Here is a 26040-nt window from a genome sequence, read left to right as displayed (position 1 = left end):
ACGCACACAGGCCAGGTACAAGTACACGGACACGCAGATATACACAGGTATGTACACAGGCCAGGCACACGTACACGGACATGCATACACACACACAAGCACGCACACAGGCCAGGCACAAGTACATAATGGACACATACACGCACACACACAGGCCAGGCACATGTACACGGACACGCACACACAGATCAGGCGCATGTACATGGACACGCAAATATACACAGATATGCACACAGGCCAGGCACAAGTACATAATGGACATGCACACACACAGGCCAGGCACAAGTACACGGACACGCACACACAGATCAGGAGCATGTACACGGACACACAGATATACACAGATACGTACACAGGCCAGGCACACGTACATGGACATACACACACACACATGAGCACGCACACAGGCCAGGCACAAGTACACAGACACGCACACACAGATCAGGAGCATGTACACGGACACGCAGATATACACAGATATGCACACAGGCCAGGCACACGTACACGGACATACACACACACACGAGCACGCACACAGGCCAGGCACAAGTACACGGACACGCACACACAGATTAGGCGCATGTACACAGACACGTAGATATACACAGATATGTACACAGGCCAGGCACACGTACACAGACATGCACACACACACACACACACACACACGAGCACGCACACAGGCCAGGCACAAGTACATAATGGACACGCACACACAGAGGCCAGGCACATGTACACGAACACGCAGGCACACATGGACATGCACGCACACAGACCAGATGTATATATACATCATGGACATACAAGTACACACACACACAGACATACACACGGGCCAGGCACATAGCCACAGACACATGTATGCACACACAGACACGCATACACACAGACACACACACAGGCCAGGCACATGTACACAGACATGCACACACACAGGACCGAGCATACCCACACATGGGGCTGCACATGTGCACACTGACCCACACGTGGGGCCAAGTAAATATACAGGGACACACGCATGCACAAGGCCAGGCACACACACATACTCACGGAAGCACCCACACACTGGGCCCTGCACACACACGGGGCTGTGTACACACTCGGACATGCACACGCGGTTCACGGGGGTTGTGCGTGCAGCGCATGCCAGGCAACCACGTCTACGAGGTCCGGGGTAAGGGGGCGACTTACAGGTTTCCCCATTCACTACACGGGAGAGAAAACAGAGAGTGTGTTACTTCAGGAGAACACACAGCACGTGTCGCACAGCTACTAGCTCCGCCAGGCCACCCTTCTCAGCTGACAGGGTCCTTCTCGAAGGGACGGGCCCCTCGGACCCCCGGATCCTGTGACCAGTAGGGCTCCGTGGCTCAGCTCCATCGCCCAAGACTCTGCAGACGCTGTCCTGGCCTCCCACCCAGGACCCCCCCATCTCCCAGGTCCAGCCACACCGCGCACTGTGATGGGGCCAGCCCCAGGGCTCTCAGCTCAACGCCGCAGCCGTGAGCCACACAGGGCGTGGGCCCCAGGCGGAAGGGCAGCTCGAAGGGTCCCCACTGGGGCTTGGCCCTGACCTCTGGATGCTGGGACCCCCACCAGGAACATCAACGGCAGCCTCACCGGCCTTCTCCCCAGCATCCCCGCTAACTGCGCCCTAGGCTGGCCCAGCCCCCTCCCACTCACGGGCTGTGTGGGCTGCGGCTCCTAACAGACAGCGGGGGGCCCCTCAGCTGCGGTCGGGGCAGCGTGACACTCACGGCTTCAGGTTGAAGAGGTCCTTGATCCCGGACACAGTGGCGTCCTTGTTCCGATGCTTCTCAGCAACCAGCTTCTCCTTCGTCCAGGTCATCTGCACCCTGTCGGGTGTGGATGGGGCTTGGGCCCTGGCGGCCATGGCTGAGTGCGAGGCCGTGTTCCTGTCATGGATCAGCTGAGCCTAGCGGGGGCAGGGAAGCACAGCCTCACTCACCAGCCCGCACAATCGCGGGCACACGCAGCTCCCGAGAGCGCGGTGCTGGCCCGGGGCTGCGACGCCCTCCAGGACGGGAGCCAACCCCTGTGGAGAGAGAAGCCAGCCGGCCCCAAGGACCCAAGACGGACACAGCGACATGGCCCCTGAGCCCAGGCCCATGAGGGCACGACCTTGACCACGGCAGAGGCGGGAGGGGGATGGGAAGGGGAAGGGCCAGGCGTGGAGGCGAAACGCACCGGAGACCTCAGAGCCCACTCACCTCCCGCTCCCGCTCCGTCTTGGACAGCTGCATCTGCTTCAGCATCTGCGACCGCTGCTCCATCATCAGTGTCCGCTCGTAAGTGAAGGCCGAGATGTCGCTCTCCACCTGTGGGCCCGGAGCATGAGGCTGACCCCCGCCCCCGACCACAGGCCGTGGCCCCTGTGGGCGCAGAGCCTGGCTCCGGCGGGCCCACCCCGGGACGTCACGACTGAACACCTCGCCCTTCCCGGAGCCACGGTCTCGGACACGTGAGAGGCCCTCGAGGAGTGAGGACCACCCGGCTCTGGACACAGGCCACCCGCCCGCACAGGACCGACGGGAGCCTCTCGCTGGCCACGGCGCTCGGATCCCGACTAGCGGCCGGTCCCACGGTCACGTTCAGTGCAGCTGAGTCTTCCCACGGCGAACTCACAGCCCAGCCACCCACAGGGAAGGCTTCAGCCAAAGCTACACTGAGGGCCTCGCTGCAAGCCACCCAGCCCTCCTTGAAGCCAAGCCCACAGGGACAGAGAGAGCCTGAGACGCAGCCGTCCGGGAGCTCAGGATGGACGCCGGGGACGACTCGACAGGGGCTGTGGGGATCGGAGGCCCTGCCCAGCGCCCACCGGCCCTCACCATCTCCACCACCTCCACCTCGGCGCTGATCCGCAGGTGGTACAGGAAGGTCTGCAGGTCCTTCTTCATCTGGATGCTGTTGTCGTCCACCTGGGCCACCGTGAAGATGCGCATCTGACACCTCCTCCACACCTGGGGGGCGGGGCCGTCACTCCTGCGTGCTGCCACCCGGATCCCAGCCTGGGCGACCCCACCCCCCAGTGACCCCACCCCCATGACGCCACCCTCGGGCAACCCCACCCCCACAAGCCCAGCCTCCGGTGACCCCACCCTCCATGAGCCCTGCCCCCACGTAAACCCTGCTCCTCCCGACCCTGCGGGCCTCCCTGTGTGGCCTCCCCCTGCGCCCCTCCGCCCGCATGCCACCCCCTGCCCCCCACCTTGTGCTGCCGCAGCAGGAAAGGCAGCAGCATGAGCAGGCCCCCGTCGTGGACGATCCACCAGACGTCGATGTGCCCGCTGCTTAAGCGCTGCTGGTTGTGAGGGAACAGGTCCACGTTCTTGGCCACCAGCAGGGCCTGCTGTGCGGCCGTGGTGTCACGCACGGTGTCTGCAGGGAGGGGCGGTCATGGGTCACGGGGCCACAGGACCCAGCCGCCTGGGGCCGCTGGGAGCAGCCGGGTGGGGGTGGGCTGGGGTCCAAGTGCAGCCCCTGGGGGGCAGGGCCCTCAAGCTCACCACCCTGCAGCTGGGGTGGCCGGCCTGGAACCGCCCCCAGCCCCCCACTCCCCGGGAACCATGAGCCCCTCTCCGAGCGGGGCGGGGGCCGCGAACCCACCAACGAAGTTCCTCCAGGAGCAGGGGTTGTCCTCCCGCTTCCAGGCCCCAGGCCAGCCCACCAGCACCGTGTTGTGCTTCATGGCCCCCAGGCCGGCCGACTGGATGAGGTGCGACGTGCCATCCCGCAGGCTGGACGACACCACCAGCTGGCAGAAGCCCTTGGTCTTCTCGGCACTCATCAGGGCCCGGATATTCTGCGACACGGGCAGGCGAGCGGCGGTCAGCGGGGGGCTGGAGGCACCCCGTCACCCCCAGCCCGGGCGCCGGGCAACTTCCACACAGACGTCACAGCCTCACACACAGAGGCTGGAGGCTGAGCGGATGGAGCCCAGGCCAGGGCTCGGTGTGCTCGGCGCTGCCTGTGTGCCGTGAGCACATGTGCGTGCACGCGCCCACGGGAGCGCGGGGGCAAAGGTCATCACTGGGACCGTGCGGTCACGGCCCACCCACCCCCGCGCGCGGACACCCTGCCCCCGCTCCTGCTTCCTGGGGGCCAGGCCAGGACGCGTGGGGCCCAATGGCTCCTCCTGGAAGCCTGCGAAGCCGGCGGTTCAGGAGGGACAGGCCGGCCTCCTGGACCGCACGCCAGCCCCCGACGGCAGCTCGATGCCCAAGGAGGCCATACACTCACGGACCACGGGAGGCCTTCTGTCCAAACTCAGGGGCCTGGCGTGGGCCCCGCCCGAGTAGGAGCACAGCCCCGCGAAGAAGGCCTGGACGCTGGGCCTCTGGCCTCAGAACCGAGACAGCCAACCTCACTTATCCTGAGCCCCTGCTGTGGGCACCTGTGACGGACACCCAGGGAACTCTCACCAACACGTCTCCCCTCGGCAGCACGGCCCCCTCGACAGCCCAGACGTAAGCGACCACCTGCAAGGGTCCCAGCAGCTGGGACGTGGCCCAGGGCCGCCTCAGTGCAGCTGCACCGCCGCTCAGAACCCCTGGACATACGCTCCCGGAGACCAGTCTGGGGGCTTGGCCTCCCTGCTCGAGGGGCTCAAAGGCCACACATTCCAGCTCTGAGACCAATGGCTTTCCCGATCACGGGCAGGAATGCGGACCTGTGCTGGGGCTTCGAGGAGCCCCCGTGGGGTTCCGAGCAGCAGCGCTCCAGGGCTTCAGACAGCAGCCCCACGCTGAGCCTGAGGGTCCACGGTGAGCTCTTCTGCCCCAGGAGACCAGCCTCACCCGTGCTCCCCCACACCCGGACGGCCCTCCACTCACTGGATCATCTGATGTAGGTCGCTCCATCTCCCCAGAACCAGCAGGGCCCCCCACCCAGCAAGGCCGCCGCTTCCACGAACGGGCTGACACGTAACGTGTCCAGGCAGGCCCACGAGCACTGCCCAGGCTTCTGCCTGCAAAGCCGCGTGGGCGCATCCAGCAGGCGCGTCCAGCACAGCAAACCTGGAGCACTCGACCATGGCCTGCCCGCGGTCCTCACGCTCTGAGCCCCCGTGAGCGCTTCCACCAGCCCCTCCCCTGGGGAATCCACACGGGGCTGAGCTCCACCCCTACCAGACAGCTGGGGTGACCCCCAGCAGCGCCAGGATCCAGCCACCGGCTTGGGATGGGGCAGGGCCCTCCAGGTAGAGACGGCTGAGCACCCGAGTGGGGTGGCCCGCCTCTTCATAAACCATCACAGAGACGAGAACTGCAACTCTGCCCGGCCTCAGGGGTGTCGGGAACCACCCCCACGCCAAGGACAGCGGATTCCACAGAACAGAACTCAGAGCTCATCCAGAAAAGGAGCCCTGTGCGGTCTTTGTTAAAACACCACAAGCATCTGGCCAACTGGGAGAACAATGGTTAAAAGCAAAATGAGTACGCGGAACAGTACTTCCCCCAAGTCGTTTGTTTAAAAACAACAGCCAAGGAAGGGCCGGAGAAACACGTGGGTGATGCCCCCAGGTCTGGAAGGGGGGGTGTGAATCTAGCTGTGCTGGTGTCGTTTCAGGCGGCACTGAGCTCTGACCCCAACCCCTTCAGTGCTGGGCCAGACGCCCACCTCCCCACCCGTCCCCAGAGACACTGGGGGGCCAAAGGGGCCACGGTCACAGAGAAGACGCTCTCCGGCACGCGGCCCCGCACGAGTGCAGCTGGAGGCCACCCGGCACTCTGAGCACAAAGCCGGCCCCCACCCTGGCGTGGGGATCGGGTCTGGAGCGTCTTCACACCAGACGCAGGGGCTCCAGAAGACAGCGCCAACACTTGGAGCTGATCTGCCGGAGAGGATGACACACGGCATCCGCACCAGGATCGTGACCGTGACCTGGGGTCAAACCCACACCACGCTCCGGTGTCCGCACCCACGGTCACAGACGACCCCAGGGTGCATACCCACAGCCCACGGCCACGACCCCGGTGTCCGCGCCCATGGCCACGACCCAGGATCACAGCCACAAACCCAGTGTCCGCATCCACAGTTAGACGACCCCAGGGTGCACACCCAGGATCACGTCCACAAACCCAGTGTCCACACCCACAGTCACAGACGACCCCGGGGTGCACACCCAGGATCACGTCCACAAACCCAGTGTCCACACCCACAGTCACAGACGACCCCGGGGTGCACACCCAGGATCACGTCCACAAACCCAGTGTCCACACCCACAGTCACAGACGACCCCGGGGTGCACACCCAGGATCACGTCCACAAACCCAGTGTCCACACCCACAGTCACAGACGACCCCGGGGTGCACACCCAGGATCACGTCCATAAACCCAGTGTCCACACCCACAGTCACAGACGACCCCGGGGTGCACACCCACGGCCCACGGCCACGACCCCAGTGTCCACACCCGTGGCCCACAGCCATGACCCAGGGTCACAGCCACAAACCCAGTGTCTAACCCAAAGTCACAGACGACAGGTGCAAACCCACGGCCCACGGCCACGACCCCGGTGTCCGCGCCCATGGCCATGACCCAGGATCACAGCCACAAACCCAGTGTCCGCATCCACAGTTAGACGACCCCAGGGTGCACACCCAGGATCACGTCCACAAACCCAGTGTCCACACCCACAGTCACAGACGACCCCGGGGTGCAAACCCACGGCCCACGGCCACGACCCTGGTGTCTGCGCCCACGGCCCACAGCCATGACCCAGGCTCACGGCCATGACCTCGGTGTCATGCCCAAGGTCACGGCCATGACCGTGGCGTCTACATCCACAGCTCACATCAACAGCTGCCGTGTCAAACCCCTGGGTCACGATGACCCCAGAGAGGACAGCTGGAGCCCCTGCAGACAAGGAAGAGGCCTCAACATGTCCCCAACAGCCTGCGTCAGAGGCACTGGCCCCTGGACGGGTCCCTGGGGCTGCTTGTCCCACTGCTGAGGAAGGGGGTAGACGCCTCAAGATACATGGGCTGCGACCCTCCAAGAGGCTGGGCCGCCCCCAGGCACTCTGGAGGACCTCCAAGAGCAGCCTGGTTTATAAACACAGGGACGGCAGGGCTAAGCCAGACCCACAGACAGCCCACATGTGGGGACAGCAGACGAGGGCACCCATGGCAGCCCACACCCTGCGGCCGGGCTGTGCCCATCTGAGTCAAAGTCGGAGGACAGAATGCTGGATGGCCCCAGTGGCCCTCTCTGAACAGGCCCTGAAGCGGAACAGAGGGAACTCGAGCCGGTCCTGCCCACTCAGAGTCCTGCCCTGGGGGCAGCGTTCAGCCCTGCCCTCTGCCCTGCCCAGCCCATCAGAGCCCTGGCCTGGCCCCGCCCAAGGCCTCAGGGTGTGTACTCTAAGTCTTCCCTCCCTGCCGGTTCAAACTCAGAAACCACACCTGCTTGGAAACAAGAACAGAACAACCCAAGGGATGGTGGCAGGCGCGCGTGGAAACACTGGTGGGGCCGCCCACTCCCCCCATGCCAGGCAGCCCACCTCCTCGGCCTGCTGAGCCTCCACATGCTTGTCCAGGAAGGTACCCTCCAGCACGGAGCCCACGATGGTCAGGCCCTTGCCAGCCTTGAGCTGTGAGGTGAAGGAGAGCAGGCGGGGGTGCTTCACGCGCTGCTCGGCGTCCAGGTTCAGCAGGACCAGCACCTGGGGCCTGGGGGGCGGGGGGGCGTTACCGCGGCATCGCAGCACCAACCAGGGAGAGCCCAGGTTCCAGGGGGCTGCCCCTCCCAGGAGTGGGGAGGCGGGCAGGCCCCTTCCATCCACGGTGGGGCCCCATCTAGCTCTGCTCACCCCCTGCACCCAACGCCCTGACCAGAGATCAGACCCGAGCTGGGCGGCCGGCTGAGTGGTCCTGGCTCCCGGTCTCACCGCCCCTAAAGGGAGGAGGCACCCCTTCCCTCCGTGAGACCAGACCTCAGGATAGGGAACATGGTCAGGTGAGTGGTCCTGGCGCTCGGGGACCACCGCCCCTAACGGGGGGGGGGGCACCCCTTCCCTCCGTGAGGCCTGACCTCAGGATGGGGAACACAGTCAGGTGAGTGGTCCTGGCGCTCGGGGACCACCGCCCCTAACGGGGGGGGAGGCACCCCTTCCCTCCGTGAGGCCTGACCTCAGGATGGGGAACACAGTCAGGTGAGTGGTCCTGGCGCTCAGGGACCACCGCCCCTAACGGGGGGGAGCACCCCTTCCCTCCGTGAGGCCTGACCTCAGGATGGGGAACACGGTCAGGTGAGTGGTCCCAGCTCCCGGTCTCACCGCCCCTAACGGGGGACACCCCTTCCCTCCGTGAGGCCAGACCTCCGGATGGGGAACATGGTCAGGTGAGTGGTCCCGGCTCCCGGTCTCACCGCCCCTAATGGGGGGGCACCCTTCCCTCCGTGAGGCCTGACGCCAGGACGGGGCGGGGCCTGACGCCAGGACGGGGCGGGGCCTGACGCCAGGACGGGGCGGGGCCTGACGCCAGGACGGGGCGGGGCCAGCTCACCTCCAGTTCTTGGTGTGCAGCGGGCCGTGCTCCACGTGCAGCAGGGCGTAGCGGGCGGCGTTCAGCGACAGCCCGCGGATGCCGTCACCCCACTCCTTCTCGGCCCTGCGGGGGAGGCGCACAGGGATGAGGCCCGGCCCCCAGCACACCCGGGTGGACCGCAGTCAGCCAGCCCGGGGCCGTGGGGGTCTCTCGGTGCTTCTGTGACAAACAGGGGGGCTTCCTGGGCTGGGCAGGAATGGGGCAGCAGGACGAGGGGGACGACCTGTGCAGAATGGGGTTGGGGGGGCGGCAGCACTGGCGCCAGCGTTGGACGGCACGGGGCTGCCAACAGGGCGGGCGGGGCAGGGGGCTACGGGAGTGGTTGAGGCCCCCAGACCCTCCCTCCAAGCTTGGAAGAGCTGGACGGGGCCTTCAGGCTGCACCCCCAGAGCCCTCTCATTGCCTCAAGCCCGAGACGCCCCCAGGTCCCACCTCCCCAAGGCCTCTGCTCCCGGACGGGGCCAGGGTGTCCAGGGAAAATGCCCCCGTGATGGACCTGGGGCTCTGAGATGCAAGTGACCCGCCCATCGCTCAGGATCTCACGGGGAACCCTTTAGAAACATTATAATCCACCACACGTCAGGGTCGTTATTAGATGGATCTCACAGCTCACAGACACACTGCTAAAACAGCCTGGTTTCTACACTGGGACACAGACAAACCCAACGACAGATCCTAACAGACCCAGAGCGGACTTGAAGGACGCAGGGCCCCGCTCACCCGCGGTACTCGATGTATTTGTAGATGCAGCCGGCGATAAGCATGGCGCACAGTGCGTAGTACCAGGAGCAGACGAACATCAGCGCGAAGCACAGGCTCATGCCCAGGAAGGACAGCGTCCTGGGGGCAGCAGTGGGGCTACACTCGCCACCCAGACCCCAGCCAGCGCCGGAGCAGCCGCCCTGCAGGCCTGCCCCACCCCAGCAGAAGGACCCGAGCCTTGGTGCCGGCCGAGGCACGTCCACCCGGGCCGTCCCGAGGGCTGAAGCGGCCCCGGGGCTGGGGAACGGCCGGTCCAGGAATGGTGGGGGGCCCCGGGGCTGGGAGACCCCCGGTCCAGGAAGGGCGGGGGGGCCCCGGGGCTGGGGAACGGCCGGTCCAGGAAGGGCGGGGGGCCCCAGGGCTGGGAGACCCCCGGTCCAGGAAGGATGGCTGGGGCCCTGGCAGGGCTGCCCCCAACACGCCCCTGGGATGGCAGGAACAGCTCCGCATGCTCACCAGTGGTAGTACTTGAAGCGCGGGCGCCAGCTGGGCGTGCGGAGCAGGGTCTGCAGGGCGCAGGCCAGGTTCACGAACATGTAGCACATGAGGAAAAACCTGGGGCACGAGCGGCAGCATGAGGGCCGAGTCCCGGGGGTCCTCCCAGCTGTGGCCACCATACCCGTGAGGGCCGGGCCGGATCCCAGGGGTCCTCCCAGCTGTGGCCACCACCCCCGTGAGGGCCGGGCTGGATCCCGGGGGTCCTCCCAGTTGCGGCCACCACTCCCGTGAGGGCCGGGCTGGGTCCCGGGGGTCCTCCCAGTTGCAGCCACCACTCCCGTGAGGGCCGGGCTGGGTCCCGGGGGGTCCTCCCAGCCTCGTCTGCACCCCCTGCTCCGTGAACAGGAGCCCCCCGCAGCCACTCACATGGACAGGATGGGGGCCACGCTGTCCAGGGAGGCGATGAGAATGCCGGTCTCGCAGATGAGTGCCGTGAGCAGCAGGGCCCACGTGGGCTCCCCATTGGCCTTCCCGTGGCCAAACACCTGCCCGGAGAAGGGGATGGGCGCCGGAAGAACACTCACGTGTGGGCAAGAGGTCGAGACGCTTGTGTTCAGCTCAAAGGAGGCCTCAGGGCTGCAACACTAGAATGGACCCCACCCAGCCACAGCCAGGAGGAGAGGCCAGAGCGCGGAGCCCGGGGCTCCCGTCGAGTGCCGGCTGGGCGCACAGCCTGGGAGGGCCCCGTGGGGACCGTGGCTCCCGGGAGGAAGCTTTGCCCCCTGCCTCCTTCCCGCACATGGTCTGGGACGGGAAACCCAAAGTCCGAGGCAGACGCAGAGCGAGACAAGAGCACAGGCTCAGGGCGGGGCGGCCAGGCTGGAGGTGGGGACCTGCACCCTCCCAGCCTTTGATCACGACGCTCACGCTCGGAGGCAGACCCCGGGCCCTCAGAGGCAGGCTTCCCGGGGGTCTCACACACGTGATGGGGGGGCACTCACCTGCAGGAAGGGGACGATGGAGTCCCGGGCGATGGCCTGCAGCAGCCGCGGGGCCCCGGTCAGGCTCTGCAGGCCGGCCCCGCAGGTGGAGAAGAAGGAGCCGATGACGATGACCCAGGGAGATGGCCAGGCCAGCATACCAATGACGAGGTTCCCCTGCAGGGCCTCCCCAAACCTGGGGGCGGGGGGTGCAAGCTTCCAGAGGGCGGCTGAGAACAGAGACTGACTCCCACCCACCGAGAGGGAGCGACAGCCCCCCCGGAGCCCCTGCACCCAGCTCTCCTGGGGCCCAGGGTCGTGGTGCGGGCTCCAGGCTCCAGTACAGGAGGGATGCACGGGCCCGACCCCAGCACACCGACCGCTGGGACACCCTGACACGCGAGGCTGGATACCCTGCCCTCCCCAGTCTCAATACTAGTCATCAAAGAAACCAGCGCTGGCCCAGGAGCTCCTGGAAGCCGTGAACGAAACGTACTTATCTCGCAAGATTACACCTTCGATGCAGGCCCCAAAAAGCACGATGCAGGACAGGTCTGCAGCCGGGGTCAAGGACGCAGCGGGCAGAACACATTGGCCACAGGGCGGCTCACACCAGCCCCCCGCCTGCCCACCCCTGCTCGGGTCTCGGCCCCCCTGGACGGGATACCTCGGGTCAGTCGGGACGGGCCTGGCCCTTGGTGTGACCACTGCTGGGACCAAGTGGGAACCCTCGCCGGCTGGGAAGGGGTGAACTCGGGGAGAAACGGCCCCACCAGCACGGCGACGCCAGGGACCCCCGCTGGACAAAAGCGTGGTGTGAGCACACACGTAGCTGCATGTGATCACGCGTCATGGAGCTAAGTGCTCACTACATGCGGTTGGTTCTCAGGCAAAGCCACACTCTTCAACCAACCCAGGCTGGAGTCCAGGAGTCAGGGCGAGGCTAGCCCGGCCCCTCTGACAGCGGGCGTGTGGTCAGGGCCACCCGAGGCCACCTAGAGGAGGGGGTGGGGGGCACCTGGAGGAGGCCCCAAGGGCCCAGCCACAAGCAGAGGACGGTACAGCCGCCCACCCTCCCACACTGGGCCCCCACACCGGGCTCAAAGGGTACAAATGAAAGACGTGGTCACGATGGCCAGGATGGTCCCGGTGGGGATGGACTTCTGTGCATCCCTGAGGTCCCCGGACCGGTTTGAGCCCGCCATGATGCCTGTGGAAGCAGAGGGTGGTGATGGTCCCCGGGCACACCTGGGAGACGGTGCCCGCCCAGCCCCTTCGGGCAGAGTCTGAGCACAGTGGGAGGCAGGGGGGCTCCCTCACAACACACAGGAGAGACCCCAGGCTGCACAGGGCCGCTGTCATCACGCTGGGCCTCACAGACCGGGCTGGACCTCACCACATGCCATGGGACTGCAGGGCACGTGGGTGGGCACCCTGAGGTCCCCCACAGTGTCCGCAGGATCAGCCGCCCAGCCATGAACCAAGTCACAGCAGAGAGCAGAGCATGGCTCAGCCCAGGCTCAGCCCCGGGCGCCAATGCCAGAGCCAGCCTCTGTGAGCATCCAGCTCGGACCTCGTCCCCTGAACGCCGTTAATCCCCGCAGCCAGGAGTGAGAAAGTCCTGGGAGGCCGCTGCCAAACGCTGACTCACCCCCGGGCCAGGCCTGGGTCAGCACGTGGCCCAGCCTCAGCCCCTCACCCCCCGCGGGGAGCAGCCTCCGCCTCCACCCCCATCGCTCTGTCCAGCACATACACTCTGAGTAAGTCCATCTGAGCTCAGAGCACGTGCTCATGGAGATACATGTGATCTGAGCGCCTGTGATCTGTCCCAGGTGTGGCCTGAGCAGAGCCCGTGGGTGTGGTGCCACGGGGCGTGGAAACACCCACACCCACAGGGGAGGCTCCTATGCCCTCATCACCGACAGGCGGGGAGACAGGAATACAGGAGAAAGACCCCAAGGAGCTGGACCCCACCCCAACTACCGCCTAAGTGAGACATGACCCACTTCCACGGGGAGGCTAGAGACATGTCTGTCCTCCCCCGGCTCTGAGCCACGGGCAGGAGGGGAGCGGCCCCCGGCAGGCCGGCCTCCCCAGTGTGTGTGGACAGGCTCTAGGGAGCCTGGAGCAGCAGGGACCGAAATGCAACCACGGGCTGCTCGGTCGGCTGGGGGGCCAGGGGACCACGGCCAGGCTGAGGGCTTCCTGAGAGTAGGTGTGCATGCATGTATGCACGCGTGAGCCTGTGGACGTGTGTGTGTGTGTGTGTGTGTACGCAGGCACATGGGCGTGGGGGCTAGCCTGCAACCCAGTCCCTCCAGAAAGGTCAGCAGACTCTCTCTTGCGTACAAGGACAGCAGTCTCCCAGTCCCTCCAGGAAGGTCAGCAGACTCTCTCATATGCACAAGGACAGCAGCCTCCGACAGCCGTTGCGTCCACTGCTGACGCCACGGTCACAGGGCTTCTCTGAATAGCCTGGCCTCTCAGGAGAGCGTGGACGAACCTGCCTGACGCCACACAGCTGCCCAGGCCCCCCACTCAGTAGGGGGGTGTGTACTGGACCCCTGGGACCCGGGCCTCACCGGTCACGGACGGGAAGTAGATGCCGACCAGCATGGTGAAGTAGGTCATGATGTCGGTTAGCACGTAGGGCAGCCCGCGGGCTCGGGCCTCCTCTGGCACGGCCACTGAGGGCACCCCCTTCTTCTCCACGAACGCCCCCTTGTCTGCATACATGCTCCACAGGTTGTCTGCGGGGGCAAGGGCGGCTCACGAGACCCCAGTACCCGCCCAGGGCTCAGCTCCCCAGCGCTGACCCCGCCTGGACAGGGAATGTGGACTCGGAGCAACTGAGCCCAGGGAAAATTATGTCTCCTGACGGCCGAAGCAAAGGCTTCAGTGCTGGAGTCTGAAGACACCAGACATTGTGGACGACAGCTGTGCACCGACATTAACCCGACTGCTGACGCCGCCCTGACGGCCGCCCGGCACCTCCTCATCAACCCCAGACTGCTGCTCCGCAAGCCCAAAGCTGGGAGTGCGATGCCAGGCCTGACCTGCCCCCTCCACGGCGTACCAGGCATCTAAGCTTGGGGAACACTAACCCGGGGGGCCCAGAGGGTCAGCAACCGGGGACGTAGTCACAAGGCCACCAGCAGGACAGAAGGACAGGGTCCCAAGGAGCGGGAGTGGAGGCCCAGCCAGCAGAGACCTACTGGACACTCACCCAGGGAAGGGATGCTCACCCAGGGGACGGACACTCACCTGGGGGGGACTTTCACCCAGAAAGGGACACTCGCCAGGAGGGGATACTCACCAGGAGGGGACACTTGCCAGGGGGGGACACTCACCAGAGAGGGACACTCACCCACGGGAGGGGACACTCACCAGGAGGGGACACTCACCAGTGGGGGACACTCGCCAGGGGGGGACACTCACCCGGGTGGGGACACTCACCAGGGGGGCACACTCGCCAGCGGGGGACACTCACCCAGGTGGGGACACTCACCGGGGGGACACTCGCCAGTGGGGGACACTCACCCGGGTGGGGACACTCACCAGGGGGAGACACTCGCCAGCGGGGGACACTTACCCGGGTGGGGACACTCACCAGGGAGGGACACTCACCCACGGGAGGGGACACTCACCAGGAGGGGACATTCGCCAGGGGGGGACACCCACCCCGGTGGGGACACTTACCAGGGAGGGACACTCACCCATGGGGGGGGACACTCACCCAGGAGGACACCGCTGGCCACGCCCGGGATGCCTTGGATCTCGGTGACGTTGTTGTGGAGAAAGTACTGGTCACAGGAAGTGCTGTCCGTGGAGCCGTTGCAGAAGATGCTCCAGAGCGCGGTGGTCACTGAGCTGTTGTTGGCGGTGTGGACTTTGGCACAGACGTCGAAGCCACGTCGGGACAGCGTGCGGTTCCCCAGCAGACAGACCCTGGTAGGGGCGGGCAGTGAAAAGCCTCTGCCCACTGTCCCCCTCTGTAACCAAGTGTGGCTTAGGGGTCTCTGGGGAGGAGCTGCGTCCACGAGCGGGACACCCCGGTCTGTCTCGTGACCCTCTGCTCTGGGGCGTCTGACGTGGCGCAAACAGCTCGCCCGCGGGTGCACAGCGGCGCACAGGAGCCGGGGGTGGGGACTCAGGGCCAGCGCCTCCCGGACCAGGCGCCCCCTGGACCAGCCCCGTGTGGGCGGCACTGGGGCTCACTCGCTCCGTGACCAGGGCCGCTGCCTTCAATCCCGAAGGGGACAAGGAAGGAGCCTGCTCAGGGGCTTCGGGGAGGACAGGCCTCGGCCGGGAGCAGCGCGGTGCCGCCAGACGGGTCCCAGGCCTGCCAGCCCGTCCTCCACCCGGCCAGAGCGCCGACGGCTGTGGACACGGCCCGGTCCCCAGCCCGGCCGACACGCTCAGTGGGTACAGCCCCAGGACCTGGCGGAGGACTCACGGGATGTCGGGCGGGTCGAAGGCGGTCTTGATGACGCCAGCGTAGATGGCGAGGATGGAGAGCACCACGCAGGCCAGGAACACCAGGGCCAGCTTGTTCACGTACTTGACACCCACGAAGACCACCGTGGCCATGAGGGCCAGCGTGCAGGTCCCGTACACGCGCATGTTGTGCAGCAGGGCTGCCGCCTCACCCCCCGCGCCCTCAGGGTGCACGATGGCTGCGCCGGGTGAGATGTAGGTCTGCAGGGCACAGGGCACAGGACCAGGTCAGGAAGGCCGCCCACCCTGCCAAGGGGACCCCCGGGAGCAGGGAGGGGCTGGGGCGCCAGTGCCTCCCAGAGGGCCTTCTCAGGGGCTCTGCACTGGGTGTCGCCCCCACCCCATGAGCCCCCACACCCGCAGATGCCGCTGGGACAGACCCTCGGGTCACCAAACGGGCATCAGATGGCCACCGATGTGCTGGACAAAGGAACCCGGCCCGAAACAAAGCACTTACCAAAAAAATCTCAATGGTCCCCAAAATGTACATGGCCCCTGCAAACGTGGTGCCCAGGTAGAAGCAGAGGCCCACGGCGCCCCCGAACTCCGGCCCCAGAGACCGTGATATCATGTAGTAAGAGCCGCCCGCTGCAAGACAGGCCGAACGGGACACGGCAGGTTACACACGCGCCACCGGCCGAGAATACCAGCCTCCCAGGGCAGGCGGGCTCATCCCGGAACGGGGCGCGCGGAGGCGGGCCAGGGACCCGCCTGGTATCCACCGGCACCTCCTCCCAGCGGGCGGCCGACTTCGGACGCTGTGCTGAGGAGGTGCAGCTCCAAGCAGGGGGTCAGGGCCCAGGGCCGAGACCACGACGGCCGACACCTGCGTTCTCTTAACTTCGCCCGAGAACGTTTAGGAAACTGAGTCATCGGCTCCACGTCTCACCTCAGGGCGTGAGGGCGCCCAGCTTACTGGCCCGTCCCTGGTCCTCCTGCTGGCGGGCTGAGACCCCACTCGGACACCGACCAGGGACCGTGCGTGGCAAGGGGCACCTGGAGGACACCTGAAGGCGCACCCCCTCCTGAAGAGCGGCAGGCCCCTCGGGGGGCTGCCCATAAGGCCCTCCTGGGACCCCCGGCCACCTCCCCCAGCCCCACGGCACTCTGGTGTAGTTTAATCCTGGCAACGACTCGCCTTGGGAAGAGAACCACAATCTGTGGGAAGCCAGAATCCAGGGCCAAAGAGACGCCACAGCCTGTGAGGCACCAGCCCCACCCACGGGTGGCAGCGGGAACACGATGGGAAACGCCACAGAGGTGTCTCGGAGGAGAAACCCAGTCTCACAGGGACCCTGGGTGTGCGGGCTCCAGGGGATGAACCACAGGTACACACCCCACCTGGCCTCACAGAAGCCCCGACGCGCCCGGGGGTGGGGACGCGGTGGGTGGGGGGCTCCCTGTTCAACCGCAGGGTCTCTGCCCACAGGGCCCCTGGAGGGCGAGCTCCCTGCCGTCTACCCCTCAGGACACAGGCTCCCTCCCACCCCGGGACCACTCTCTGCTGCCCCGAGGCCACCCGGTGGTGAGGGTGCTTCAGGCACTCGGTCACATCCGACGCTTTGCAACCCCATAGACGGCAGGCCACCAGGCTCCTCTGTCCACGGGATTCTCCAGGCAAGAAGACTGGAGCGGGCTGCCATTCCCTCCTCCAGGGATCTTCCCACCCAGGGATCCAACCCGGGTCTCCTGCACTGCAGACGGATTCTTCACCACTGAGCCACTGAAGCCTGAGGCCACCCGGGGTGTAGGCAAAGGTCACAGGAAGTGGCCACGCAGCCCTGTCCACCTCGGAGCCACGCAGCCCCGCCCCGCCACGCCCAGCTGCCCGCAGCTCCCCTACCTGGGACCACGCCATTGGTCGCAATCGCACTCATGGAGATGGCAGTCAGCATCGTCTGAGGATAAACAGGGGGCCTCTCAGAAGACGGAGGGTTTCCAACAGCCACCTCAGCATGCAGACGGCGCCAGGCCCGGGCAGGGCCGCCTACAGGCCAGCTCCCAGCTTCTGACCACAGAGGGGCCGGGCGGCCGCATGGCTGGAGCACTCGGGACCTTGGCTACTTGACCTCCAACGTCAAGCTCCTGGGATCACCCAGGGGTGCCCGGGCTCAAGGCCCTCCTGCACTGAAGGGCTGGTTTCTAGTGGGTGCCCACTCCCCGTGGGAGGCAAGAGGCCCCATCGAGATGCTTATCTCCTGGGGGGACGCAGGGGAACCCCATGGAGGCACACTTCCTGTGACGTGCCCGGGACCCTGTCTGCGCACCCCCGACCGTGGGGCGGAGACCACGGGAGCCTGTCCAGGGCAGGCCGCCTCCAGCCCCACCACCTGCACAGGGACGTGGCCATGCCTGCGGCGGGCAGGCAACACTTCACAACCTGAAAACCAGACGGAAGAGCCCAGGGAGGCGTGAGGCCTCGGCGACCCACTGGACGGGTCCTGCCGGGCGCAACTCCGGTTCACAAGGCCCTGCTCCGTCTCCTGCTTTCGTCGGTTTTGGGGGAGATTCTTCCAAAGATGCTCCCGGGGACACTAAGTGCAGAACACCACGGCGCGACCCCACTGCCGCGGGGCGGCCGGGGGCCCTACTCGTCTGCCCGCTGGGTCCTCTTGGGCTGGTGGCGCTTGCGGTCAGGGCGGCTGAATGGCCCTCCTCACCACAGGAATGGAGGGAGGGGCAGGGCAGGGGCCAGGGGCCACTTGAGAGGGCCTGGTGCACCCGGGTCTGAATACGTCACCAGCAGGCATCCCCTCCTTCCAATGGGAGCCCCGGGGAATGCCCAGAAGCTCCCAGCAGGCAGGGGAGATGCTGCAAGTGCAGGCCGGCCGGCAGTGGTGACCGTCCAGGGACACTCACTCACCCTGCTTCTGTGGAGACCCCGCCAGCCCCCAGCCCTGCCCACCCGTCAGCAGCCAAGGGCCGACCTGCCCACAGGCGAGGCTGGGGTCTCGACGGGTGGACCCTGACGGCCAGCCCCCTGCCCCACGCACAGGTGAAAGTGGGGGCACGCTAACAGGGCCCCGACGCCCCCCCCACTCACACAGGTGCAGCACATGGACACAATCAGGAAGGACTCCAGCACGCCGGCCGCCCCCACGATCCACGTGAGGCGCAGGAAGAGGATCACGCCCAGGATGTTCTGCAAGCAGGGCAGGTAGACGCCGATGAAGGTGCCCATGCCAGGGCTCTGCAAGAGAGCGGGCGCCGTCAGGGCCGGGCAGGAGCCGCATGCACACCCCGGGCCCCGGGACTGCAGGGAGGCCAGAGGACGGGAAGACACGGAGACGCTGCCAGGGCCGGCTTCCCTCAGCCCAGGAGCCGCGTGCATGCCCCAGGCCCTGGGAAGACACGGAGAGGCTGCCAGGGCCGGGCCGGCTCCCCTCAGCCCAGGAGCCGCGTGCACGTCCCGGGCCCCAGGACCGCAAGCCCCAGGGAGGTAGAGGACGCCTAGGGCTCAGACAGAACCCGGAGCAGGGGTGGGGGCAGGCTCCACCCTCCTCTCCTAGGGGCGCTATGAGAAGGTGGGGAGATAGCCCAGCATGCCTGCACCCCGGTCCTCAGGAGACCCCGACTTGGAGGAAGAGAGGTTGGGGGAAGGACCAGGCACTAGCCACCAGGGCCTAAACCACGACAGGCACCTGCCGGGTCCTGACCACGAGGTGGAGGTCCAGCGAGGGGGGGACCTGCGAGGGGGCGGGGGGCACGTGCTGCCTGCAGGCCACCCCTTCCCAAGGGTCCCGCCCGCACGGGGCCCAGACACAGCTTGGTAGAGGGGTCGCCCTGCCAAGGGGTAACCGCAGGAGGGCGCGTGATGCGAACGCCTGGGACCCCGCACGGACCACGGCCCAGGAAGCCACCCAGAAAACAGAGCCAGGAGCCAGCCCGTCCTGCCGACGGCCAGCGAGACCCCAGCGTCAGGGCCGGGGGCCAGCCCATCCTGCCGACGGCCGGCGAGACCCCAGCGTCAGGGCCGGGGGCCAGCCCGTCCTGCCGACGGCCGGCGAGACCCCAGAGTCAGGGCCGGGGGCCAGCCTGTCCTGCCGACGGCCGGCGAGACCTCAGCGTCGGGTGGCCCACTTGGGATCTGGGGTCACCTGGCCGAGAAGACAAGAGAATGTTTAACGGGGGGAGCAGCTTAAACTCAGGTGAGCAAGGGGGAAAAAATCTGGAGGACCGGCTTGCAAAAACACTTCCCATGAAAGGGGTCAGGCTGCTTGAAACGGGGCATCCCGTGGAGGCTGGGGAGACACAGTCCAGCCCCAAGACACCCCCTCAAAGGAAGTCGGGGGGTGCTTCTGGGGAAGACTGGGTGGGCCACACAGGAACGCCTGCAGAGCAGATGACCCAGGAGTTGACTCTGGGGGGCACCGATGGCCAGGGAGGTGGGTCAGATGCCTGGCGGGCTCAGCTGGGACGGCCCCACAGCCTAGACCCCGAGTGTCGGCGTGTGACATTCAAAGTGGTTATGGGGGGAATATGGGGGGACTGGGGGCTCACGGCCTGGCAGCAAACGAGAGGGTGATGCAAGGCCAGCCCCCAGCCCAGCCAGGGCCAGCAGCTGAGGAGAGCCCCGTCCTGAAAGGCCACTCAGGGCCCCCAGCACTGCAAAAGAGGCCGCTTTGAAGGGTCAACCCGAGTGGTCCCCAGGCCCGGGACATGAGAGGTGCCTGGACCCTGGAGAAGGCGTCTTCGGGGGATGGATGCCCCAGCTCAGTGCCCCTCAGTTGGAGGGACCCACGCTCAGTCTTCGGTGGGGTGGCTGGGGCATCTGGCAAACCCACCCACCCGGCCACACATCATGCAGAGGGTCCCGGGCAGCCTGCGGCACCTGCTCCCAGCCCCCGGGGGACGGAGGCCGGGGCCACCTGCCCGGGACACAAGTCCACGATCTCCCCTGTGCACACAGGGCCTCCGCGGGGACCCGCAGGCAGCTCGGCTCATCTTGGGAGAGAGTCCCAGAGACAATGCTCAGAAATAAGGCCCCTGGGAAGGTGGGAGCAAGATAGGGCCCACGACGACCCGGGGAGTGGGGGGCCCGGGGTGGGGGGCACTTTGGCCTGGGGGCCTGAGGGCTGGGGGTGGTGGTTGCAAGGTGGGGGCACCTTGGCCTGGGGTCCCGGGGGGTGGTCACAGGTAGGGGGTCACCTTGGCCTGGGAGCCAGGTGGGGGACCCGGGGGGCGGGGGCCCGGGGTTTGGGAGCACCTTGGGCTAGGGGCCAGGGCAGGGGGCAGTCCAAGGCTGGGGGACCCGGGGGGTGAGGGCCCGGGGTGGGGCTCACCTTGGCCAGGCGGCCTGGAGCCGGGGGTGGGGCTCACCTTGGCCTGGGGCCTGGAGCCGGGGGTGGGGCTCACCTTGGCCTGGGGGCCTGGGGCCCGGGGTGGGGCTCACCTTGGCCTGGCGCCGCCGGCTGTCCTCTGCTTCCTCATGCTCCACCACGCCCTGGCTGAGGTTGGTGTAGTTGGCCAGCTTGTTGAGCAGTGAGGACACCATGGGGTTACTGTCCATCTCCTCCTGTTTTGGGGCCAAGACATGGAGTCAGTTACCCATCCCCACCCCAGAGATATCGCCCAACTGACCAGATCAACCACCCGGGGGGGTGTCCCCGCTCCGTCTGCCCTGAGGCCAACATATCCAAAGTGGGCAGGGGGCTGTGGACACGGCCCAGGGGTCAGGGATTCGAGGTCAGAGCTCCGAAGTGGCCCGGGTCCAGCCCCTCCGAGGGGCTCCCTGAGGCCTCAGCCGGGACCCTCCGTTCACCGTGAGGCCGGGGGTGGGCCTCTCGCATGGCTCCTCCTGCCACCTGCTTGGAGGGGGAAGTGAGGCTCACCTCAAACAGCGCCATGTTCTTCCCTTCATAGACGCTCTCTGTGTCCGCCTCCCCATGGCTGATGAACGGGCTGCTCTCCCTGGGGTGTCCGTCTCCTGCGGGGCGGGGCGCGGTCAGACGGGGCGAGGCTCAGGGACATGGGGCGGGGCTCGGGCAGACAGGGAGTGGCCAGGCCAGACGGGGCGGGGCTCGGTCAGACAGTGAGGGGCTGGGTTAGACGGGGTGGGGCTCAGTGAGATGTGGCAGGGGCGTGGTCAGATGGGGCGGGGCTCGGCCAGTGGGAGGGGCTGGGCGGGGCGTGGTCAGATGGGGCTCAGTGAGATGTGGCAGCGCGTGGGGCTCAGATGGCCGGGCCAGACGGGGAGGGGCTCGGTCAGACAGTGAGGGGCTGGGTTAGACGGGGTGGGGCTCATTGAGATGTGGCAGGGGCGTGGTCAGATGGGGCGGGGCTCGGCCAGACGGGGAGGGGCTCAGCGAGACGGGGCGGGGCTCGGTCAGACAGGGAGTGGCCGGGCCAGACGGGGAGGGGCTCAGTGAGACGGGGCGGGAGTCCCAGGGAGGGGTGGGGGTGAGGGCGGTGACAAGCAAACCGGCCCCTCTCGACCTGGCCCTCACGCCCTCGGTGATCTGTCCAGGCGAAGGCGCCAGGCAGAGACGAGGCTGAGGGCAGCGCTGGGTCCAAGAGCTTGGGGTCCGGCTCCAGCATCACAGGTCCCTCAGGACAAATAGCTCATGACCAGCAGCTCCCGCCAGCCTGGCCTTGAGCGTCAGCGGGGACCGGCCTTTGTAAGGAGGCTCTGCCCTGACAGCGCCTCCGACCCCCGGGCCTGGGGACCCTGCCCGCTGGGAGCCCCGCCCCGTGAGGGGCCCGGAGCCCACACGGAGCACCCGCAGCCCTGCCGTCTCCGTAGTTCCTGTCGGGAAGGCCTGGGCCACCAACCCCAGCGCGAGTGTTTGGAGACCTCTGGCACCAGCCGTCCACAGAGCAATAATGGGTCAGCCCAGACCCTCAGACACGGGCGTGACCGTGTGCTCCACTGCAACGTGAGCAGGAAAACCAGGTGGGCACCGCTCTAAGCACAGCCCTGGCTCAAGGTCAGCGCCGCTCTGGGAGCCGCCCAGGACACAGGTGAGCTAGGGGAGCGGCTGGGGCCTCCTGCACGTCAGCGCCACCCATGGGCCTTCTGGGACAGACCTGGCCCTACTGAAAGAACTGAGCGAGGACATGGGGAAAAGGCACCCAAAGCAGGCTTCTCTCAGGCCCCAGGCCAGCCCCAAGCATGGCCATGGCAGAGAATCACCCACTCACCAGGCCCTGTTGGGGGTTGGGGGGTGACTCATGGGTGACCCCCAAGTCCCGAGAAAAAGCCCAGCCCAGACGCACAGGGCGAGCGTGTTCCATCCATCCATGTGCCCACGCCTCGCCACGAGACAAACAGTAGCTGCTGGGGCCCAGGGGTTGCCACCTGCCGAGCCCCCCAAAATCCAGAGGCCCCACTCAGCTCCATGCCCCCCCCCAGGCCTCTCAGCCCCTTCCCAGAAGATTCCCAGGGCTCAGCCCGTGAAAGCACTCAGCGGGCAGAGCCCTGGCCCCTGCTGGATGGACCCACACTGCCCGCTGCCCAGCCCCGGGGACCACCGTGGGGGCACAGGCCTACGGGGCCCAGAGATGGGGGTCAGTGCTTGCGGGGGGGAATTGCCAGCAGACGCTAGGAGCACAAGTGAGAGCTAGAGGCAGGGACAGGGCTGTCCACGGCTCCTCCAGCTGCCCACATGGCAGGGGTGGTGTCCAGACGAGCCGACCACCCAGCAAACCAAGGTCAGGTGAATGTGTGGGTCACAGGCTGACGACACCCAGGAGAGGGCATGCCTGCTGGGGCTCCTGAGCCCCAACATGAGCTGAAAGCCAAGTGGGGACCACCCTCCTCAGGAGAGAAGCCACAGGGGACACAGGCCAGCTCCAGAAGGCTCCAGAAGGTTCCGGAAGGGGGGAGAAAGAAGACCGAGACGGGGCGTCAGGGTGCAGAGCACAGCCGGCACTTTCCACGAAAGATGTTGTTGGGCTGATGGCGAAGCCCAAGACCTGCACTCACTGCAGGTCCCGAGGCTGGTGACTGGACTGCAGGGCTCGCGAGAGGAAACGCAGATGGCACAACACCGGCCGCCTGCTCTCGGCAGACGGGACAGAGCATGAGGAGGGGCACTGGGGAGCACGAGGCAGGAGGGCCAGCGCCAGGGAACACGCTATCCTGCGCTCAAGTGTGTTCTCTGAAGCTGAGGTTCTGGCGTCAGGTCAAAACAAAGCCCACAACACACCTCTGTGGACCCCATTTCCTCCCCCAGGGTGTCTTCCCGACTTAAGGGTCGGACCTGCGTCTCTTACGTCTCCCGCACTGGCAGGCTCTCTGCCACTCGCGCCACCTGGGAAGCCCTTTAAGAAACACAGCTGCCTTCAACTGCCCTCACCTGGGCGAGAATCCGCGCCAGAGCGCCCCTCCCTGCTCGGCGGGCGTCTGGGCAGCACCAGCCCCTCCCTGTCTCCTTCCCGCTGGTCACTCAGCGTCCTTTCCCGTCCCCACGACCGTGCTTTTCTGGTAATAACAATCCTTTTTCTGGTAACGAGAGGCCAGCATTTCCGACTGGGGCTCTGGCGTAAACGGAAGCTGCAGAGAGTTGTCTGCGGACGGGACGCTGGAGGACACGCAGGCTGGCCCAGCCCCGGGCGCCGGCTCCAGCCGCGCCGGCCGCCCCCAGAGGGGTGTCGGGTTCCCCGTCTGCCCGACCTTGCACAAAGTCACGGACCCTGCCTGGGACTTGTATTTCTCATCCGGGAGAAGTGGCTGGCGCGGGCAGGGCCTCCGCTCTGCTCAGCACAAAAGCCCTGGGGCGCCCACCCCAGCCCCCACCTTGGAAGCACAGCCTGTGGTCGGGGGGCCTCTGGCGGGTCGGCCTGAACGCCCTTGGGCACAGGGTGGCTGGGCACCTGCAGTGGGGTTAGCCCCAGGCACGGCTGGGAAAGCAAGCAGCGACCTCGATCGGGAGCTGGGACAGCCCGCCCGTCCCCCAGACGGATGGGGCTCTGCGACCAGAGGCCGGAAGGGAACAGAAGGGGCCGGGGTGTGGGACAGGCCACCGCTAGGTGTACGGACCCGGGTCAGGCGGTGCGGTAGCTACACAGGACGACGTGGAGACTGGGAGACAGCGCCGCGGACACCCCCCAGGCCAGGATGGGCTGCACGCTGCAGGCAGGGCGAGCGCACCGGAAGCCCGGCGCCCGGGGGCCTCTGCCTTCCCACCTGCGGCTTCTGGGCACGCTGTAGACGTCACGTGCAATGAGCACAGAGGACATGGGACACACACAAAACACACCACAGACACAGCAGCACACCCCTCAAGCGTCTCCATAAACCCTGGGCCTGGAGGCCGCCCCCAGCACACCGCAAGCCTCAGTTCCCACGGGGGACCACCGTCTTCACAGCTCATCCTTCAACCAAGACTTGCCTGCCTCCCCTCCTGGAGACATGGGCGGGGAGTCAGCCCTCGAGGCTTCCCCAGGGCTCAGGCCCAGCACCACGGAGACGCACACGTGGGGACGAGCGCCTTCCCAAGCAAGGGGCGGCCACAGGTGGGGGGCCTGGACCGGGCCGAGGGCAGCCTTCTCCTCCTCAACCCGCTCCAGCCAAGACCCCTGACTAAAGATCAAAGAGTGCTTCCTGGCTCCCCTGGTGGCCCAGGGGTGAGGAGCCACCTGCCAAGCAGGAGACACGGGGTCCAGCCCTGGGCTGGGGGGCCCCACGTGCCAAGCAGGAAACACGGGGTCCAGCCCTGGGCTGGGGGACCCCACGTGCCCTGGAGCAGCCAAGCGCGTGGCCCTGGAGCCTGAGGTCCGCAGCAAGAGGAGCCACCACAATGAGAAGCCACTGTTCGCTGCGACAGAGAAGACCCAGGCAGCAACAAAGACCCAGCACGGCCCAAATAAAACACAGAACACCCCCGCACAGAGATCAGGGTCGTAATTAAAGGAAAAATCCAATGTTTCCACCTGAGGGGTCACCTGTGTTAATCACTCTCACTTCTGGACAGCATCCACTTTCATCTCTCAAGGGAGCAGCAGGTTACAACTCCTGTGTGCACAAAGCAGTCCCTGCACGAAGACCTCTAGAGCCTGAGCCCTCCGTTCACATGGGGACTCTGAAGGGCGGGGGTCCTCCTGGGGCCTGGACCCCGCTCCAGGCTTGCAGCCCCATGCTCACTCTGCTTGTTCATGATGACGGGGACCCAGGACCAGCCCAAGCAGAGGGAATCCCAGGGGCCCTGAAGCATCCATCCTCCTGGGGCGGGTCCCCCGGTGCCCCCGAGGGTCCAGCGGCCTTCAGGCCATGTGACAAGGGCGCCCCCGATGCAGATCAGGTGTCTGGGGCCAGGCCGGCTGGGAGGGCAGCCCCCACCCTGCCATCCCCAGGCCGGGGCGCTCAGGACAGGCAGCCCCACGGGTTAACCTGCTCTAACGGGCAGGCCAGGCTCGCATCAGACGTCTAATCACAGAATGGCCTGGAGACTGTGGGGCGGACCCCCCACCGCCCCCAGCAGAGCTGGCCCCTCCGTCTGTCCGTTCCCCCTCGCCTGAACAGCCCGCCTCAGTTCACAGGCGGGGCCCCCTCAGAAGCCCCCCGCGTGCCACTGCTGGGGCTCACCCTGCATGCTGACCCACCCCACGGCCTCCACCCTTTCCACTTGCCCTGCATCTGGTTTCCCCTCACCAGTTTTGATGCCCCACTGATGGCTCCACGAGATGCAAACTGAACCGCGAATCAGTAAACATGAGTGGGGACTACGGACATGTGGAACGCAGGGCTCCGGACTCGGGGCGGGAAGTCTGCACGGCACTCTGGCTCCTGCTCCCCGGAGGAGACTGGGCGTCCCTGTCATGAACACAGCAGGGCCTTCCACAGGGCGTGGGGGGTG

The 26040-nt window shown here is 66.6% G+C and overlaps 1 protein-coding gene across 4 annotated transcripts in view; it reads right to left on the bottom strand.

The window, feature by feature from the left end:
- The window catches only part of SLC12A7 (solute carrier family 12 member 7), a 65881-nt gene that overhangs the window by 4487 nt on the left and 35354 nt on the right, over window positions 1-26040 (bottom strand). For 2 of the 4 annotated variants that reach the window (XM_070357766.1, XM_070357768.1), the window contains exons 2-23: window positions 21076-21170; window positions 20637-20759; window positions 18288-18434; window positions 17088-17142; window positions 15702-15832; window positions 15204-15445; window positions 14484-14695; window positions 13330-13497; window positions 11859-11957; window positions 11244-11301; window positions 10769-10943; window positions 10194-10312; window positions 9786-9884; window positions 9288-9407; window positions 8526-8630; window positions 7523-7691; window positions 3628-3823; window positions 3230-3399; window positions 2850-2981; window positions 2232-2339; window positions 1758-1936; window positions 1192-1206 (exon numbers count right to left, since the gene is read on the bottom strand). In XM_070357766.1, coding sequence (XP_070213867.1) covers window positions 1192-1206; window positions 1758-1936; window positions 2232-2339; window positions 2850-2981; window positions 3230-3399; window positions 3628-3823; window positions 7523-7691; window positions 8526-8630; window positions 9288-9407; window positions 9786-9884; window positions 10194-10312; window positions 10769-10943; window positions 11244-11301; window positions 11859-11957; window positions 13330-13497; window positions 14484-14695; window positions 15204-15445; window positions 15702-15832; window positions 17088-17142; window positions 18288-18434; window positions 20637-20759; window positions 21076-21170 — 2917 coding nt within the window. The remainder of the gene's footprint in view (window positions 1-1191; window positions 1207-1757; window positions 1937-2231; window positions 2340-2849; window positions 2982-3229; window positions 3400-3627; window positions 3824-7522; window positions 7692-8525; window positions 8631-9287; window positions 9408-9785; window positions 9885-10193; window positions 10313-10768; window positions 10944-11243; window positions 11302-11858; window positions 11958-13329; window positions 13498-14483; window positions 14696-15203; window positions 15446-15701; window positions 15833-17087; window positions 17143-18287; window positions 18435-20636; window positions 20760-21075; window positions 21171-26040) is intronic. The other 2 variants (XM_070357767.1, XM_070357769.1) reach the window with 1 other exon arrangement.

The sequence above is a fragment of the Bos mutus genome, chromosome 20 (genome assembly GCF_027580195.1).
Source record: "Bos mutus isolate GX-2022 chromosome 20, NWIPB_WYAK_1.1, whole genome shotgun sequence".
Taxonomy (NCBI): Eukaryota; Metazoa; Chordata; class Mammalia; order Artiodactyla; family Bovidae; genus Bos; species Bos mutus.
The sequence above is the reverse complement of the archived record's forward strand: the minus strand, read 5'-3'. Positions and strand labels throughout refer to the sequence as shown.